At 52.4% G+C, this 16,919-nt stretch overlaps 5 protein-coding genes across 5 annotated transcripts; 2 read left to right on the plus strand and 3 right to left on the minus strand.

Moving 5' to 3' along the window:
* Positions 1-273: 273 nt before the first annotated feature.
* Positions 274-1,884, minus strand: PG994_011755 (uncharacterized protein; the record flags this gene model as incomplete). The annotated part of the gene is made up of 1 exon (XM_066863164.1): positions 274-1,884. One exon carries the CDS (start codon positions 1,882-1,884, stop codon positions 274-276), a length of 1,611 nt encoding a protein of 536 aa, XP_066712274.1.
* Positions 1,885-2,921: 1,037 nt separating this feature from the next.
* PG994_011756 (tRNA processing endoribonuclease) lies at positions 2,922-4,268 on the plus strand (the record flags this gene model as incomplete). The annotated part of the gene is made up of 1 exon (XM_066863165.1): positions 2,922-4,268. One exon carries the CDS (start codon positions 2,922-2,924, stop codon positions 4,266-4,268), a length of 1,347 nt encoding a protein of 448 aa, XP_066712275.1.
* Positions 4,269-4,300: 32 nt separating this feature from the next.
* On the plus strand, positions 4,301-5,706 carry PG994_011757 (uncharacterized protein; the record flags this gene model as incomplete). Its single annotated transcript, XM_066863166.1, has 2 exons — positions 4,301-4,579; positions 4,618-5,706. The coding sequence occupies 2 exons, from the start codon at positions 4,301-4,303 to the stop codon at positions 5,704-5,706; spliced, it is 1,368 nt and encodes a 455-aa protein (XP_066712276.1).
* Positions 5,707-6,192: 486 nt separating this feature from the next.
* Positions 6,193-7,638, minus strand: PG994_011758 (Lactonase- 7-bladed beta-propeller-domain-containing protein; the record flags this gene model as incomplete). The annotated part of the gene is made up of 4 exons (XM_066863167.1): positions 6,193-6,546; positions 6,683-7,144; positions 7,268-7,377; positions 7,431-7,638. 4 exons carry the CDS (start codon positions 7,636-7,638, stop codon positions 6,193-6,195), a joined length of 1,134 nt encoding a protein of 377 aa, XP_066712277.1.
* Positions 7,639-8,854: 1,216 nt separating this feature from the next.
* On the minus strand, positions 8,855-14,664 carry PG994_011759 (uncharacterized protein; the record flags this gene model as incomplete). Its single annotated transcript, XM_066863168.1, has 9 exons — positions 8,855-9,654; positions 9,711-11,239; positions 11,604-11,651; positions 12,191-12,384; positions 12,443-12,530; positions 12,590-13,061; positions 13,115-13,462; positions 13,532-13,886; positions 13,978-14,664. The coding sequence occupies 9 exons, from the start codon at positions 14,662-14,664 to the stop codon at positions 8,855-8,857; spliced, it is 4,521 nt and encodes a 1,506-aa protein (XP_066712278.1).
* Positions 14,665-16,919: the final 2,255 nt, after the last annotated feature.

Genomic DNA, 16,919 nt, shown 5'->3' on the forward strand with positions numbered 1-16,919 from the left:
AAAGGGGTATAAAAAAATAAAACATTCGCTTATATAAAATATTCGCTTATAAGATACGTTATTTATAAAATAATATTAAGTATAAAAGGTTTTATAAATATAATAAAATTATTTATATATTATTACTATATATTATATATATAAGTACTATATTAATCCTAATATTATTATAATACTAATTATAGACTAAATATATGCGAAGGGTTCCCTCGAAGGATAGAACAAAAAAACCCGTTATGTCTTCAAGCTCTATACCTCCTCCGGCTTGTAGCCTTATAGACGGGATTTCATTGAGCCGGCCTCTTCATTCAGAAGTTGCCACACATGTACTCCCTCCTCCCATCGGTTATCATTCCACACGTCCGTCTTACCGTCACTTCTCAGCCGTCTCGCCTCTTTGACCCCCTTAGTCCCCCATTCTACATCCTCTCCATGAACAAATGCTGCCAGAGCCTCGTTCCATGGCTTCAAGATCCGCTTGTCCTCGTTTGTTAAGCCAGGGTACCAGAACCAGATTGCCATATCTGTCGCATGCGTTACGCCCCATTCCGGGGGATATCCGCAGCAATCAGCTCGCCACTCAATCCGATATCGCAGAAGGTCCTTTCCAGGCTGCAGACCATGGTCTACCAAGGCTCTGTGGAAACCACGTTCCAAGCAGTGGACCTGCAGGTTTGCATATGCGTAGCCGAAAAAGTCTTGCCAGTCCTTCATACATGAAGGCAGTGTCTTGGAAGCTCCGCAGTAGTCTTTCAGTAGCTTTGATACAGCGACTTCGGGATAATCTGCACAGAGGCGGGTGTAAACGCCATCATAGGAGTTCTTCGCTGTCCTCCATTGACGATAAAGGTTGTGTTCATCTCGACATTCACCATTCATCAGCTTCATTCCTCGTCTCTTCATGCGGCGGGCAAAGTCGCCTGAGTTGATATGAGCTATAGTTTCGCGGGAGATGAAGGCATCATCTGTAGTTGCGCGGAACTCGGTAATACTCATATCCTTCTGGATATCAATAATCGCCCTGGCGGGTGTCTCTCGTAGGCGCTTCAATTTATCTTCAGCCGACAGACTCGAAGGTATGCCGAGGACTCTAAGCAACTCGTCAAATTGCTTCTGCTGTTCGACAATGCCTTTGGCCTGAACCCCTGGCCCATTGCTCCACATAATGACTCGCTTGATGACTGCCTTGTCATCAGGCACGAAGTAGAGCTCATGTGCAAGTTGCTGGAAAGTGCTGTGGGAACCGGCCGAGTAGCCACCGACGGTGATATTGCTCGGATCGCCACCAAATGCTCGAATGTTGGAGTGCGTCCATTCCAGGGCTAAACGTTGATCCCAGAAGCCCATGTTGCCAGCCGCATGACCATCGCGAGCAGCTTCGTCATGTAGCTCGGTGCTGGCAATGAAGCCGAAGGCGTTTAGACGATACGCCGGTTGCACAATAATACATCGCAAAGCAGAATCATCCAAGAGATGTGCAATGGACTCAGGTGTCATATTCGGGTTTCCCCATTGCAGGAAACCTCCATGGATGTAGAAAAACACAGGCCATCCATTCTTTGGAGCCGAACCTGTCGGGATGTAGATGTTTAGGTGAAGGCAGTCCTCATTCCAATTCTCTTCATTCCGTGAGTCAAGCCAGGCAGGCTGCGGACAGACAGCACAGTTCCCTGTGAAGTTTCCTGGATTTGATTTCGTGCCATATTGGTAATGGGGCGGAAGGGGCCTAGGACGTCTAAATCGGAAAGATCCAAGGGGCGGTAAGGCGTACGGGATGCCGCCAAAGTAGTAACCGGCGGGCTTCGACTTTTTATATAGAACAAGACCGGTGAGTGAGCCCAGCTGATGGGTATCAAGCGTGTAAGGAGCACTGGTGTAGTTCATTTTTAAGTCTATACTGCCGTGGGATTCATGCGCTGTACGAATAGATACCTAATGGATCAAACCAAGAAGAGAGAGTGAGAGAGTGAGATGAGTGTTTTAATAGAGCCCCTGCTTGATACTACAACCCCGCCGAGCTGCGGCCGGCAGATGAAAACAGCCGACATTGCCGATGGTCTGAAACACCGTGGCATGGCCCGTAAAAGAAACCATGTCTACGTCGTAGAGTCATAGCTTGCGATAGCGGCATTGATAACATCGGCCAAATTCTGGGTAGCTATTGACATATTCGTTCTCTTTTGTCCCCCTCGAACTCACCTTGCTAGGTAGCTCTGAAGAGGCTGTAGTGGCAAAAGCCGACGATCAGAGTGTAGGTACAGTTGATAACTGATCAGCGGGTACGGCGTCCCTTTTCGTGTAGAGCATGTAGTAGGTTAAACTACCTATCATTAAGTTCTTCAACGGGGCTGGATGCTGTTGACTTCCAGTGCTTGTCGCAAGATCAGCTTAACCTCCAGCTGTAAGCTAAGTTGAGGTATGCGACTGATGAATCCCATTGTACTCCGTACTCTTGAGATCAAAGGAAGGATAAGGCCCCTAACAAATGGGCTAGGCCTAGGGTCTCCCCCATATTACAGGGGGCCTAGCGCGGCTTTCGATTGGAGCTAGCAGGGCGCAAGGCGCGTCGATAAGTAAGATAAGATTGTTAAATTCTGGTTCAGCTATGTAGGTACCGTCTCGCCGATAGAATCATCTCATGCAGTTCGTGTGACTTGCAGCTTTGCGAGCGAACTACTTGGGTTGGACATTGTTTTCATTTCTCTCCTTCCTAAAAGAATGCGCAACGAGGCTTCATGAAGATTTCTCCCACGATCGAAAAGGCGCTGAAGGGCACTCCAGCGCTACATCCACGTGCAAAAGGCCAGCCCTTACGTTCTTACCCATCCACCCTTCAGAAAACCCGAAAGGCGATTTCACAACCACGAAAACGACATCGCGAAGCCGGTGACCCTACCGCCTTGAGCGCCAAATCCTCCCCCATGCCCGCCCAGAGACCCTTTCTTCCACCTAGGCACCGCTTCCAGTCCAACCAGAAATCAACCTTTGAGGGCGCTCAGATCCCCGACGGTCTGTTCGAGGCGAAAAAGGGAACTGCCCTCAAGATCATACCAGCCCCTCCGACTTTTCGCTTTGGGAAGAAGCAACCGTTTTTCTTCTTGGTGGATGTCCCCGAAAGAGACCTCGAGGCCGAGAAAAAGGAAAAGGCCGATACGCAGGCACGAGCGTTTGGAGCCAAAATGTTAAACTGGATTCAGATCGTCACTACTCCCACTGCCGATACACCGGGTACATCCTTACTTCTTCACTATGACGACCGACGCTATGTGTTTGGTAACATCTCAGAAGGCACACAGCGGGCCATGGTACAGCGCAAGATCGCCTTAAACAAGACAGAAGATATCTTCGTTACCGGTCCTGTGGATTGGCACAGTGCTGGTGGCTTGCTGGGTATGGTTCTCACGCTTGCCGATATGATTGCCAACGCAAGGGAGAGCTTGGTTGCAGAGAACGCTGAGCGACAGAGCAAGGGAAGATCTACCGCCACGGACAAACTCCTGTCGAGGTTGAGCATACACGGAGGGAAAAATCTGACCCAGTTCTTGGCTACTGCGCGGCGATTCATTTTCCGGAAAGGCTTGCCGCTTAAGCCAAATGAGATTCGGAGCGACCCGCGCGTACTCAACCAGGGTTCAAACGAACCCGACTGGCTGGACACAAACATCAAGGTCTGGTATGTGCCATTGGAGCCCACGGACGAGGCTCCCGTTGATGCGACTCGGAAGCGAAGCGCCGATGACTCGTCAACATCGGACCCTGTGAAAGTCGACAGCACCGACGAGGATTTCCAGGCTACTCAGCACGTGGTGACCCAGATGTTCAATTCCGACTGGAGAATGGACGCTCTGGTTGAGACAACCTTGCACGAGGCCCAGCTCCCGGCAAATTTATTTGTACGCGATGAGAATGGCCACATTCAGATGTACGAAGGACCCTTACCAGGCAGGGACGGAGACGTTCCAAATATACCAGTTTTGATTCGTCTACCGTGGCCAGCCGCAATGGTACCTGCGCTCCCCCACACACAACCGGCGCGTCAGTCCATGTGCTACATTGTCAAAAACCATGACCGTCGGGGCAAATTCGACCCCAAGAAGGCTGCACAATTTGATATACAGAAGCAAGACTACAGCAGGCTTACCAGGGGTGAAAGTGTCACCGCCAAAGATGGCAAAGTGGTCACCCCGGCAATGGTTTTGGAGACACTGTTCTTGGAAAAGGCTTTGCCGTTGTCGACATACCTGACGTTTCTTACATCGAACCCTTGATAAATCGGCCAGAATGGTCCAATGCAGAGATTATGGGCAATGTGTATGTGATGTTCTGGCTGCTTGGACCTGACGTCGCCACCGATTCCCGGTTGAAAAGCTTCATGAAAGATCAAGCCAACATCCGCCATATTGTCTGCTCAGGGGACACTTCTCCAAACATGATTGCCCTGGAATCTGTGGCGACACAGGCATATAAGCTACACAGCATCGACCCGGAAAGGTTCCCTTTGCCCTATTATAGTAACGTGCGGACGCTTCACGGCGATTGGATCAATCCATCCCTGATTGGTATCAGACTGGTCGAACAGGTAAAACGATACAGTTCGCGCCCCACTTCCTACATCAGGATGAAAAGATTGTGGGATTCCCAGATCTCCAAAAACTGGCAGGGAACGAGCCTCAGTTCCCTGAGGTTGCTAAGTTGGCCGAGAAAGCAAGACAGCGATTACAAGACGCCGACTTCCTAGCTAAGATCGAGAAGGTGGAATCCGACATACCAAACCGCGATGCAGAGGTCATCACGCTCGGGACAGGGTCTGCGTTGCCTTCGAAGTATCGTAACGTGTCTGCAACACTTGTGAAGGTTCCTGGGTACGGTAACTACCTGTTTGATGCCGGCGAAAACACAATGGGTCAAATGCGGCGAGTGTTCGGAAAGGAACTACCCACGGTGTTACAGGAGCTCAAGGGGGTGTGGATTAGCCATCTGCACGCTGACCATCACCTGGGAACCGCCGGTGTGATAGGGGCATGGCACAAGGAGACGAGCAAATCCCACCCTTCGGCAACCTTGCATGTTGCGGCCCATATGCACATGCTAGACTGGCTCCGCGAATATGCTCAAGTTGAAGATTTCGGCTACAACCGCCTGACCTTTACCGAGTTCAGAAACTTCGACCCGGCTACTCGACTTGCCAGCCCTCGTATCTTCGGTCCGGAACAAACGCAAGTTCATGGCATTAAGCGCATTGATGCCTGCTTTGTTGACCATTGCCATGGGGCTTTAGCGACAGTATTCACTTGGCCTTCGGGTCTGAAGATCGCCTACTCGGGTGACTGCCGACCCAGCGACAGTTTTGTCAAGATTGGCCAGGGTGTTACCTTGCTGATTCACGAGAGCACATTCGACGATGAGCTTCAGGGCGACGCTATCGCCAAGAAGCACTCCACCATGTCCGAAGCTATTGACGTCGGCCGTAGGATGGGCGCGAGACGCATTCTTCTCACCCACTTTTCCCAGAGGTATCAAAAGGTGCCAATATTCGAGGAGAACTTCGAGGTTAAGCCTGATGCGGATGGTAAAGAGAAGGCAAAGCTCGACGAAATCATCCTGGTGGCCTTTGATTACATGCGTGTAAAGCTTGGGGAGTTCAGGAAAGCACAGGCCTTCCTTCCGGCTATACAGAAGCTGTTCGATAATGTAACAGACCAATAGACATGGGTACTTACTACCCAGACCTGTGAATAAAAAACCCCAACTCCTGTAATATTGGTACACAGGCCCATCCGTGAAATGTGACAGCCCCTTGAAGTTGGATACACTCCAGTACGGCCTGTTTGCTGCGCAGGATGCATTGATCGCTTTCTGGTTGGTCGGTCCAGGCCATCATCGCTGCATTTCGGGTCTCCATGGTATGAAGACCACGAATCATTGCAAGCTCATATCAACAAGTGTGCCGATGACGTTGAACCGGTCCAGTTGTGGAACGTCATCATTATTAACAGTCACCAGTCTCGGCCAAAAGTGAGCCACTATACAAACAGCACCCGCCCCCTAATTGGTGTGAGACTCGTCTTTGTTTACCAAACATAATCGGTCCGATTCTATGGCTATGGCATCTATAAAAGTTTTGAGGCCTCCATGAGGCAGCACTGACTATTGATTATGGCAAGGGGGAAGAAGCCTCCTTCCTCTCCCCCTCTACTCATCGAACAAGGCATAGTTGGGGCCGTTGCCCTCGCCCTCGCCCACGGTGGCCCAACCCGCGACGCCCATCAGCTCGCCGGAGCTGACGTCGCGCTCGTAGACGACGACGCGGTTGTCGTCCTGCAGCGCCGAGGCGACCAGGGTGCCGGCCTTGTTAATGTTGAAGCCGCGCGGGTTGCGGCCGCCGGCCGCCGCCGTCTGCACGTGGGCCAGCGCGCCCGTCGACCGGTCGATCCGGAAGCTGATGAGCGGATCCGACGGCATCGCCGTGCTGTTGCGGGGGTCGAGGTTGGGCATCATCAGCGAGTTCTCGCCGCGCAACGAGGCGATGACGAACCGCTGGTCGGGCTGTTGCGGAACGAGAGAATTGTCAGTATCAGCCAGTACGGATGCGACACACTTGAAGAAAGAAACAATACAACTTGGCAGTTGTGATGTAGCGGCCTGCGTGGGTTTGAAAAGGTAGGCAAATAAGTAAACTTACAGATATCTTCAGCTCCGCGGCCTTGGTGCCGGCCGGCACGCTGCCTCCGGGACCGTGGCTGCTGAAGTCGAAAAGCCGGGTCATCTTGAGCGCGCCCCGCTTGTACGTGACCCTGTAGCCGCTGATGGTGTTGCTGAGCTCGTTGAGGATGTAGAAGAAGGTCTTAGGGCCGGCGGTGGCGAAGACGCCGTGGCGCGGGCCCGAGCCCGGCACCGCCTTCACGGGGTCGATCTCGGTCCACTCGATGGAACCTTGCTGGAGCGCGTAGACGCGGAGCAGGTCGGCGCCCAGGTCCGGGACCACGATGAACTTCTTGGTGGGGTCGAGGATCGTGTGGTGAAGGTGCGGCACGTCCTGGCGGTCCGGGACGGGGCCCGGGCGGCCATGGTGTAGGTCTCGTTCTGGGACAGGGCCAGGTTCGACGTGTTCTTGACGTCGAAGGAGCTGAAGGTCGACGTATCGCTAATAAAGGGGGATAGCTTGTTAGTGCATATTCATCTCGGATCACCGAATGCAGTTATAAGAGGACCGGTTATGAGCAATGACAGACAGTCTTCTCCTATGCTCCAGAAGGGTGGCACTCACTAATGAGCGACGGCCAAGCCATTGTTGTTCGGCCCATATAGCTCGGCGCTGACCGGGGCTCTTGAGAACGGGCAAGATATCGAGAGTCTCGAGAGTCGCGTCGTCGTTGACTTTGTACGAGGTCAACGAGCCCTTGCCGCCCCAACCTTCGTTCAGGCAATACAGGGTCGACTTCCCTTGTCCAGCGTGATCCAGGTTGGCTCGGATCCGCAGTCCAGCGACTTGGAGGTGACCGTCAGTCCTTCGTAGGCGAGGTTTAAGGTGTAGAGCGCGTGGTCGTTGTACGAGGTCGCCCAGAGCTTGACGGCGGCCGCGGGAGATGCTATCAGCAGCAGGGAAAGCAGCCCTCTGGGAGTAACGTCGTTCAGCATATTGGCGACGAAGTGAGCAACACTGCTCTACACAGACTGCTTGCTACTGGAGAAGGACAGGCTGGCTGCCACGATGGTCCCGGGGCCATTGGCAAAGGTATTTATTCATCTACGGGAATGTCTTACTCGGCTGTCGAGACGGGACGGTTGGTATAATCATCCGCCGGCTGGAGGTTCCGAACCTTGTATTTCCTAGTTCGGTCAGCTGCGAGGCGTGCCGGGTTGGATCACGCCATGCATGGTGGGCTTGCGTTTATTCCACGAGTCAGTGTCTTGCCTTGCTCACATGAACGGAAGGGACCACGCACGAATCGATCAGCACAAATCACTCAGAGCCGAGCGAGGGAAAAAACAGCAACAAGTGGCATGTTTCCGCTATAGACGTTCACAACATGCTCCTTCTATCCCCATTGGATGCTTCCTACTGGTAAAACCGGGTCGGCTCACGGCTCTCTGGAACAGACGGGAAGCAATTCCTACGGACACAGGACTGTATTGATGAACACATCTGCTTTCCCCGCATGATCATGGTAGATTTGGGGTATTGAGGCCCAGGTTTCTTCATCACCCAAGGGTCGGCGCCAGGGGTTCATCTTGGCAGATGACGCAGGCGAAACCAATCAGAATCATGCATACCCAATCGGGCAGCGGAGTGTACCGAATAATGGTCCTTTTCTGCAAACCGACCGACGGGCACTTTGACATGTATCGAGGTTTTTTTTCCCGTTTCCCCCGGCGCCCCCACACATCTATCTACGAACCCCACGCTGTACCAGACCTGGCAGGAGTCTGCCATCTGCACTTCTCAGGACCTAATCAAGATCTACCAGAGTTGAGAAAGGTACGTGTGCTTTGGTGGAAATATGACTCATCAAACCACTATGATATGATACAATCAATGGCTGGCCGATGCCCCTGTTGTGTCATTGCTGATTTCCATATAACCACGTAAAATGGTGGGCTGGTGGGAGACTCGATGCGGCAGTCAGCATACCTATATAGCCTCAGTATGAGATTAACAACAGTATTGACCATGATATGGTGCCTGAGAATATCGTAAAGTCCTCGTATGAACATTTCACTATTATAAATCGTCACCTCCAACTACGACTCTATACCTACTTCTTATCCAACCACCATTCGCTATATTCAAGAATAATTGGAGAGAGCATGCTAGTAACTCATCTAAAATAAGCCACGAGAACCCACACCCAATCTACATGCCACCCGCCTCACATGCCCCCTTTTTCATCATCTGCGACCAACTTGTGATGTCGCTCTTGGCCGCCGCGTCCGAGGGGGGCGCGACGCAAGACGCCGAGTCCTCGGCCAGCAAGTCCGGATCGGCGCGGCGACTCAGCGAGAGATCGCGGCGCAGTTTCCTCTGCTCGTCACGGTCTAGCCGCTGCTGCTGGTCCGCCGACATCGGTATCGGTGACCCCTGATAAGCGCCGCCGCCGCGCTTTCTGGTGCTCCCTTGTCGGATGAAAGGGTTCTTATCGAGATCGACGGCTTTCAAGCTCCCACGGGCTTCCGCGAGGTACCGTTTGTTGGCGGTGCTGCTTTTGTTGTAGTCGTTGCCATGGTGTTTACCATCCATCACGGTTACTTCCGAATCCGGGTACGCCAGCTCGCGGCGGTCAAATAACGGCGGGCGGGCCGATTGTCTTGACCCGTCGTCAGCATTGTCCGGCTGGCGAAGCGGTGGAGCCTTTGGTCGGTCGACGGAGCTACCGAAGTTGTGTTCGGACTGCGTCCATGGGTTCCTGAATTTGCCCCGGGTCGGAGTCAGACTGCCTTCATCAGACGTGAGGGGCGACACCGGCCGATACTCATCCGGGTCCAGGCTTGTCGCTGTCGCCGCCAGCGTTGGCGAGCCTGGCGTCGAAGGCACTGCCGTAGAGGTCCGAGGTGTTGCCGCATCATCGACGTAGACAGAAGAAGAAGCCCCCTGCCCAAACCGAGACGGCACTCGGGGCACCGGCGGAGCGTTCGCGGCGGGCATGTCCTTGGGAGCTCCGTGTGAACGGTAAGGTCAGTCCATTCGGACTTGGACATGCTCCCTCGCCTACCTGTGCCTTTCGTAGCCTTCGGTGGCGGGGGCGCGGCGCCGCCAGAATTGGCCCAGCCGGTGCGGACAGGCGTATACTCTTCTTCTTTTTCTTCTTCTGGAATTTTGCCTTTCCGCAAAGGTTGTGGTACCGCTGATTTTACACTGAAATAACTCTTGGCTTGGCTCTTGGCTTGGCTATTCTCCTGGCGAATCGCTGGATGTACATCCTCAGGGTCGAGCTCGCCGCCCCCAGTAACCTTTAGGCACTGGTTGTACCATTCTGATACTCTTCGGTGACTTCTGTGCGCACTGTAGCCGGCACCTCGATCCTCAGGGTCCTGATCGAGCTTGTTAGCGATCTCATCCTCGTGCTCGTAACTATCGTCGTAACTGCTCCCGACTGCCGGGTATCGATTCGAACCATCCTCGTCCTCCTCATCTCCCGGCAAAGGCGTCGGTTGGCCAAATCCCTGCTCCCGTTCCCCAAAGGAATCCCCACCATCGTAAGTTGCATTATCGAAGTTAGCAGGTGAGGACGTTAGCTTTAGGGCGGCCATATTGGCTTCGTTGGCAATGCTGTCATCCCGGTAGACGCTCTGTGCCACCTCGGGCTCCCGATAGAGCCTCCTCTGTTCCGAGGCTGATGCACGGTCAACCTTGACCTTGGACGCGGCCGTGGCATGACGCGAATGACGCTTGTTCCTAGCACTGCGACTGTCCGCGTCCTTATTGCCTTTTTCGCGATTCCGGTGCTCTCGCTTTTTTCTCTTTTCCGTCTTCTGATACTCACGCCAGTATGATCGAATTTCTAGATGACCTGGGCGGATCTCGGCCAAGAGCTCCTCGATCCACTGTCGAATAGTCCCCTCCTCCTCGTTCTTCATTTGTCTGATCCAGCTGTCGACGAAACGCAGGAGGCGCGGCTTGAACTTCCTCCGAGCGTCGACTGCACGGTAGTCATCCTGCCGTAGGATCAGGGCAGTAAACAGGTCGGCCAGACAGCGGCCGTTGGCCCCGACTGCCGCCAAAATGCACGCTTCGCACTCACTCACGACCCTAACGAATCGATTGTCGTGGGGGGCGCAGCCGAACATGCGGTCGAAGTGTTCCTTGCTCATGAAATACGCCGTGGTGGAGTCGAGTCTTGTGAGCCACGACGCCATGACGGTGCTTTTGTGCGGCCAGCGCCGTAGACATTCTAGATGTCCACCAACCTCGAGACAGAACAGCCAAAAACACTCTCGTATGAGGAAGGGGTTGAGCCGTTCGTGCGATGGACAAAGGATCGCCCTCTCAGGCAGGGGACGGACCAGGTCGCCGAGTACCTTCCGGGCATTGAACGATAAGCGCTTGACCTGCCTCAGGAGGCGACTCTTTGGTTCAAGCAAGATGTCTGGTAAACCGTCTACCTTCTCTTGCTGACGAGACAGCCATTTTTGTGAAGGGATCGCGATGCCATAATTCGGCCGGCGCGAGAGGAGATTGGTTAAAGCATCGATCTCTTCATCCGTAAGTTTCCTCAATGGCACATCCATGGCGTACTGCCCCCTACGCAATAAACAGTGCAAGTTGTCTCTATGAGATACTCAATTGATAGATTATACGGGAAGGTAGCTACTGTACCTGACAACAAAATGCAGTTACAGTATACATGTAGTATGAAAGTTGGCTAAATCGTGTAGCCAGAAGGCGGCGGCAGGCTATTTGTACAATAACGACCTGGGCCTTTGTTTGCAATGAAGGGCAAAACATCCGTAACGTTTGGAGAGAGAGAGAGAGAGAGAGAGAGAGCTTCGATCGGGCAGGCCCGCGAACGTCAGTGCTCGTGCTTTGTCGGCTTCTTTCATTTTCCACAGCCTCCCCGATGCCATTTCGCTAACAAGGGTATTGTTCCAGGCGTATACATACGTACGTGGCTGTCATAGGCCCGAGTACAAAGGACGGTGAAGAAGATATGAGCCTGCAGAAAGTAGTAGCGGTCGCAGATCTGAGAACACCAGGCAAGAGAATCTCTAAAACTTACATGTGGTATGTCAACTGTCACGTGGGGGGTTCTAATGTGCTGGGTAATTGGTCGTATAGGTAATGAATGCTGTGAATAGGGGGCCGAGATAGGGAGGGAAGTGGCAGCTTAGGTGGCAGTCAACTCAACCAGGTGAGAATGGCCTGCATTTCCATTAAACCAGGGATATCTCCCAATGCAATCCTATATACTGTGGAAGTATCGCCACACCGCCTCTGCGCCACGGTCGAGGGAGATTGTCTTCTCTATGCAGGGTACTTCCAATGCCAATGCCATGTTACTGCACCACCAAAACAACCACTTCAACGCCTGTCCCTCAAAAAAACAAAAGCATTCATGAAAAGCCTCGCGGAGAAAATATGACTAGACATGTGCATCATAAGTATCGCTGCCCACCGTGGTATCAATGCTGGTAGTTATCCTTGCTTCATATTATTTATGAAAGGCTCGAGGGCGGTCCTCTGGAGTGAGCGTACTCCGGGTCAGCCCTCAGGCGTTCCAGCCTGATTTTGGCCGCCTCTGTGCCATCATCGGCAATTGCTGCCTCCTTGAACCAAGGATGCTCAAGCGCTTGCCGTGCTGTGATACGCTTCGCCGGATCATATACAAAGATCTTTTCGAGGAGATCAAGGAACATCCTCAGGAAAGGACTATGTGTAGGTATGATGTCCTAGATGGTCATTAGTCCTTTTCACCTCAGCTTGTAATATGCCAGCATCTGAACTTACACTCAGACGTTTCATGTTCTTGACGAATCTCCGCGAGGCACGGGTTGTATCCGCAGTAGGGTAGTCCAGTCTTAGCCGTTTAAAGTATCTGGGGGTTCGGTTAGTCAACAAGGCATTTCTGCGAGAAAATATTTCCCAAGTACGTACTTGGCTGCGGCATTGCCGCTGGAGCTACTAGACCGGTTGCTCATTTTCGTGACCATCTGTGCGAGGTGCTGATCGATCCGCCGATCACAAACATTCTCCATCATCGCCAAATGCTCGAGGTTATCGTGCGTCTGGAACAAGGCATCGCCTGTAAAAAACTCGACAAGAATGCAACCGATACTCCAAATATCACAGGGAAACGACCAACCAAGCCCCAGGATGATCTTAGGGGCACGGTAATGACGAGTTGAGACCACGGAGGAGTGGTATTCATCCTCAAATGTTGCAGAGCCAAAGTCAATCAGTCTGATCTCGGTGTCCAGCAAAACCTTCCGCTGGTTGGCCTGTCGTGGAGTACCAGCTGAGGACGAAGGTATTCTGCGGTTATACGTGAACGTCTGATAAGCGTTGTCACATAAAAGAATGTTTTCAGGCTTCAGATCGGTGTGTATCAGATTGAGGTCATGAAGGACTTGAGAGGAGTCAGTATACAATGACAGAGAATCGGGTAGATATGCCACTTACAAGCCACACTCGTCAACAGCTGACGAGCAAAACTTTGGATCTGACTGTTGGGGAACGGGACGAAGTTGTTGCTTTTGAGGAAGTCGAAGACGCTAGAGCCAAGCAGGTCCATGACAATGCAGATGTGGCCTCGGAAATCGAAACAGTCTCGCAGATGGATGCATCGATTCCGGTTCTCCTCGTCATTCGCCTTGAGAGTCTGCAAAACCCGCAGCTCGATTCGGGAGGCATCTCGATACTTCTGAACAGATCGAATAATCTTGATGGCAACCAACTTGTTTCGTCTCCTATCGCGAGCCTGTACGACCTTGCCAAAGGTTCCTTGGCCGAGAAGCTTGATGATTTGATCTAGTTACCAGTTAGTATGCACGATCCGTAGAAAATATAAGACCCCGGGTGTCTAGGATGGAACTTTACACTGCTGGGTGATATCAGCGTCGGGTACCACTATGTAGTGACCGTCTTCATCGTCGACCTTCACATTTGAGTATCGCTTTTTCGGTGTCAGCAGGGTACTTCCGAATCGACGAGAGGTGGTGGGTCTCACATCGGTAATCACTCGCACGGCTACCTCAGCCGACTTCTTGATTGGTTTTTGGGGCGGCTTGTAGCTGATGTAGGCATCACCAAGGGCCTCGATGTCTCTGCGTTTTGCCTCTTGAGCATGTTGTTGACGCGTTCGTTTCCGTTTTTGGCCGGTAGCCGAAGAAGCCTCGAAGTCGTAATGACCATTGGATGAGAGTGAGCCAAGGGATGTAGGGGCAGTGGTGTTCTGCGCGGATGTAGTTCGATCGGTCGATGAAGTAGTACTATTGGGAGTAGCAATGTGCGATCCATTGACGACTCTACCACCATTCGCATACCCGTCGTCCTTTTCTCTTCTTGGCCACATGTCGAACACTAACACCGGCATCCGACCCGATCCCGGTGCCGTTCGTGTATGTTGTTGTAGAGTAATTAGACGCTATGTCTTTACCATCGCCGTCAGGTTCCGGCGTGTCATCAATGACGATTACTTCCGAGGGCACTCCGTTCTTGTAGAACTCGGTCCAGTCGGGACCTTTAGATCGCCTCCGCTTCCGCGCAACGTTTTGGCTCGAAGATGGTATGGACATTGTGTCGAGATTTGCGTCTGATCGTGGCGTTGACGCCGACTCCGAGTCTGTTCCGTGATATTCGTGGGTCAGTCTAGCCGCCGGTGCTCCTGTGGAAGCTACCGAGGCAGTGGCTCCATTTGCTGACCGTCTATGCGACGGTTGCAGAGGGCCACTAATGTAGGTTGAGTAGGAGGCGGTAGAAGCAGGGGCGTGACGACTAGACGCGGTAGAATTGGATATCGTCGATGGCGGCGGCGGCGGGACACCAGAGGGAGAAGGAGGAAGCTGGTTTGCCGGGAGGGTTGAAGGTATCGCGCCGGCAGTTCGGTAGGAAGCAGGGTGTACGGGACTCTGCAACTGCGGGTAGGGCGGATAATGGGCGTGATGATGTGTGTGGTGATGACGATAATGATGGGGAGGAATAGTGGCCGTGGCAGTAGTCGGCGTTGACATTGTTGTGGAATAACAACAGGCGGCGCCTTTTGCAAGGACACTCGGCTGATGAGAGTCCTCGGCTGTGGTGATATGAAAGGGAAGATTGAGGAAGTGTGTTTCGAAAGGGCCGCAGTTAGCAGGTGCCCACTCGAAATGGATGATGTCTGCCCTCTACGTCCTACTCCGCTACCAACTGCGGGATTGCAAGTATGTATTGCCGCTGCGTCTCTCTTACGTTCAATCGCAGCGCCAGTACCAAGGCCAAGTTGGGGGCGCTGGGGCAGCCTTTTTCCGGGTCGGACGTCGGCAGGGTCTTCTGGCCTGTCTGACCTGGGTGGCTGACGTTCCACTGGAATGAATGGGGTCGAGTCCCAGTGGTTGTGAAGAGAGAAGAGAAAAAAAAATAACACCAGGTGCTATGCTGGGAGGCACAGTTGCAGGGCCGCCAGCAGTTGAGATTTCAGGGCACTGGTAGCCCCAACGGACCACTAACCTAAGAATAAGGCTTGCGTTTCTAGCGGATAAGTTCGCTAAAAAGCAGTTGAACGTGCCCTTCCAAGTTCTGGGTGCTGGATGGGGGGATGTCGGATTATGTCGATTCTTCTCTCTTCGAGTCGGTGATAATAGCAAAGGCTATCTTGCTAGAAGGAAGTGTATTGTTTGTGCAATACGTGTATCGTCCGGCTTGAGATTGTCCGTAGGTGTCAGGGTATGCTCAAGGCTGGTATGCTGGTGGGACCAAGACACGCGCTTTTCGATGGTGCATGGAAGAGGATATGGGCGTTTACTGTAGATCGATGTTGATGCGCAGTAGTCGCGACAAATTGAATATTTCGATTCTCGAGCTCGGCAATTCCACGACGATGGAAGTGCTGGGCAATGGAAGGCGTGGCCACCGTGCAATTGCCAGTGAAATTGACGGGTTGATGGTTATGGTCGAGGAAGTAGGGTGCATGCACTGCAGTGAGGTTGAACCAGCTCGGTACAGTGCAGTCAGCCAGTGCCTCCGCGAAGATGGCACCCTCAGAGTAAGTGCATTACGTTGAGGAGCAAGGTGTTGGTGTGGTAGAGAAGAAGTGAGCTTCAACGGAGAGGAAACAGTCTCGAGTCCACAGAGTTCGATCTGGTAAAAAGATGGGAGGGAACGAGTCGGTTGGAAAGTGAATATTCGACGGAGAGGGGAGGGGTATAGCGTGTGATGTGCGCTCTTCACGCCGCCTTTGTCGTCAAACTAGAGCAAGCTGGCCTGTGATGTCGGGTGGTAACATTGACGGAGGCAGCATGGTATCTGGTCGCGAGCTGTACGGTAAGTAGTGCTGCACCGCACTGTACGGCCGACCGCAAGTAGCTCAGTGACGATGGCACACATAGTCACATACACCCCCCAAATGCTTACTGGGTGGGGTCTGATGTCGCTAATGTTGTTCACTCTGGTGCCCACTGCTGTTCGTCTGGTTAACGCTGTCTGCACACATTCTATCTTATTATGTTAATATATGTTAACGTGTGGTATTCCAGCTTGGCTTTCTCCAATACGCCTCCAAAGCCAATTCGCTTTGCACGTTTCTGCGTATAGAAACCTGGGCTCTATTACGCTTATTGGGCTGTTTTACCCAGCACAAAATGGGGAGTGGCCATGTATAATCAGTGTATATCCGTGAAGGCATACCATCGTACTCAGAACCTTGGGTGCCCTGCTTGCACAAACCTAACCACCGATGTAGGTAGGTAGGTTACATACATAGGACAGCGGCACACATGAGCTGCAGGTAAATTCGAGCAAAGTCATCATTTTCAGTATACAACGCTGCTTAGGTGCCATTTGGCTTCGAATATATTCATGTGTACTCCGTACAAGGAGTGCTAACCTTAGTAGTAGTAAGTGGTATCATCAAGGCTAGCATTACGGTCTCTCTTATATTAGTTGGAGAATAGTCACCCGTCGATGAGAAAAAAGCACAGAACCCTGTGGACTTCATGGTTGAACGTCCAATTTTCATAGATGGTAACCTCGCTCATGGTTCAGAGACGTCTTGCTGAAGCTGGGTGCCTTCTGTATCCGTTTACCTCGCCATATTCAGGAAGTCCCTTTAACGGCAGTATGGCACACGGCCCTCGGATTCGTTCTTCTGGGGTTAGTGGCTTTCTCTGCAGCAGATGGCCCTACTACCTATGTACTGTCATCGGTTCCTATTAAACGACACCTATCGGAACATGTCTGCCTAGTAGGTTGTGGTATCATGGCAACCAAACTCGGTTACTGGGCTTCTCTT

The sequence above is a fragment of the Apiospora phragmitis genome (genome assembly GCF_038363925.1).
Source record: "Apiospora phragmitis strain CBS 135458 chromosome Unknown utg000010l:1.0-9815664.0:1.0-9183399.0, whole genome shotgun sequence".
Classification (NCBI taxonomy): Eukaryota; Fungi; Ascomycota; class Sordariomycetes; order Amphisphaeriales; family Apiosporaceae; genus Apiospora; species Apiospora phragmitis.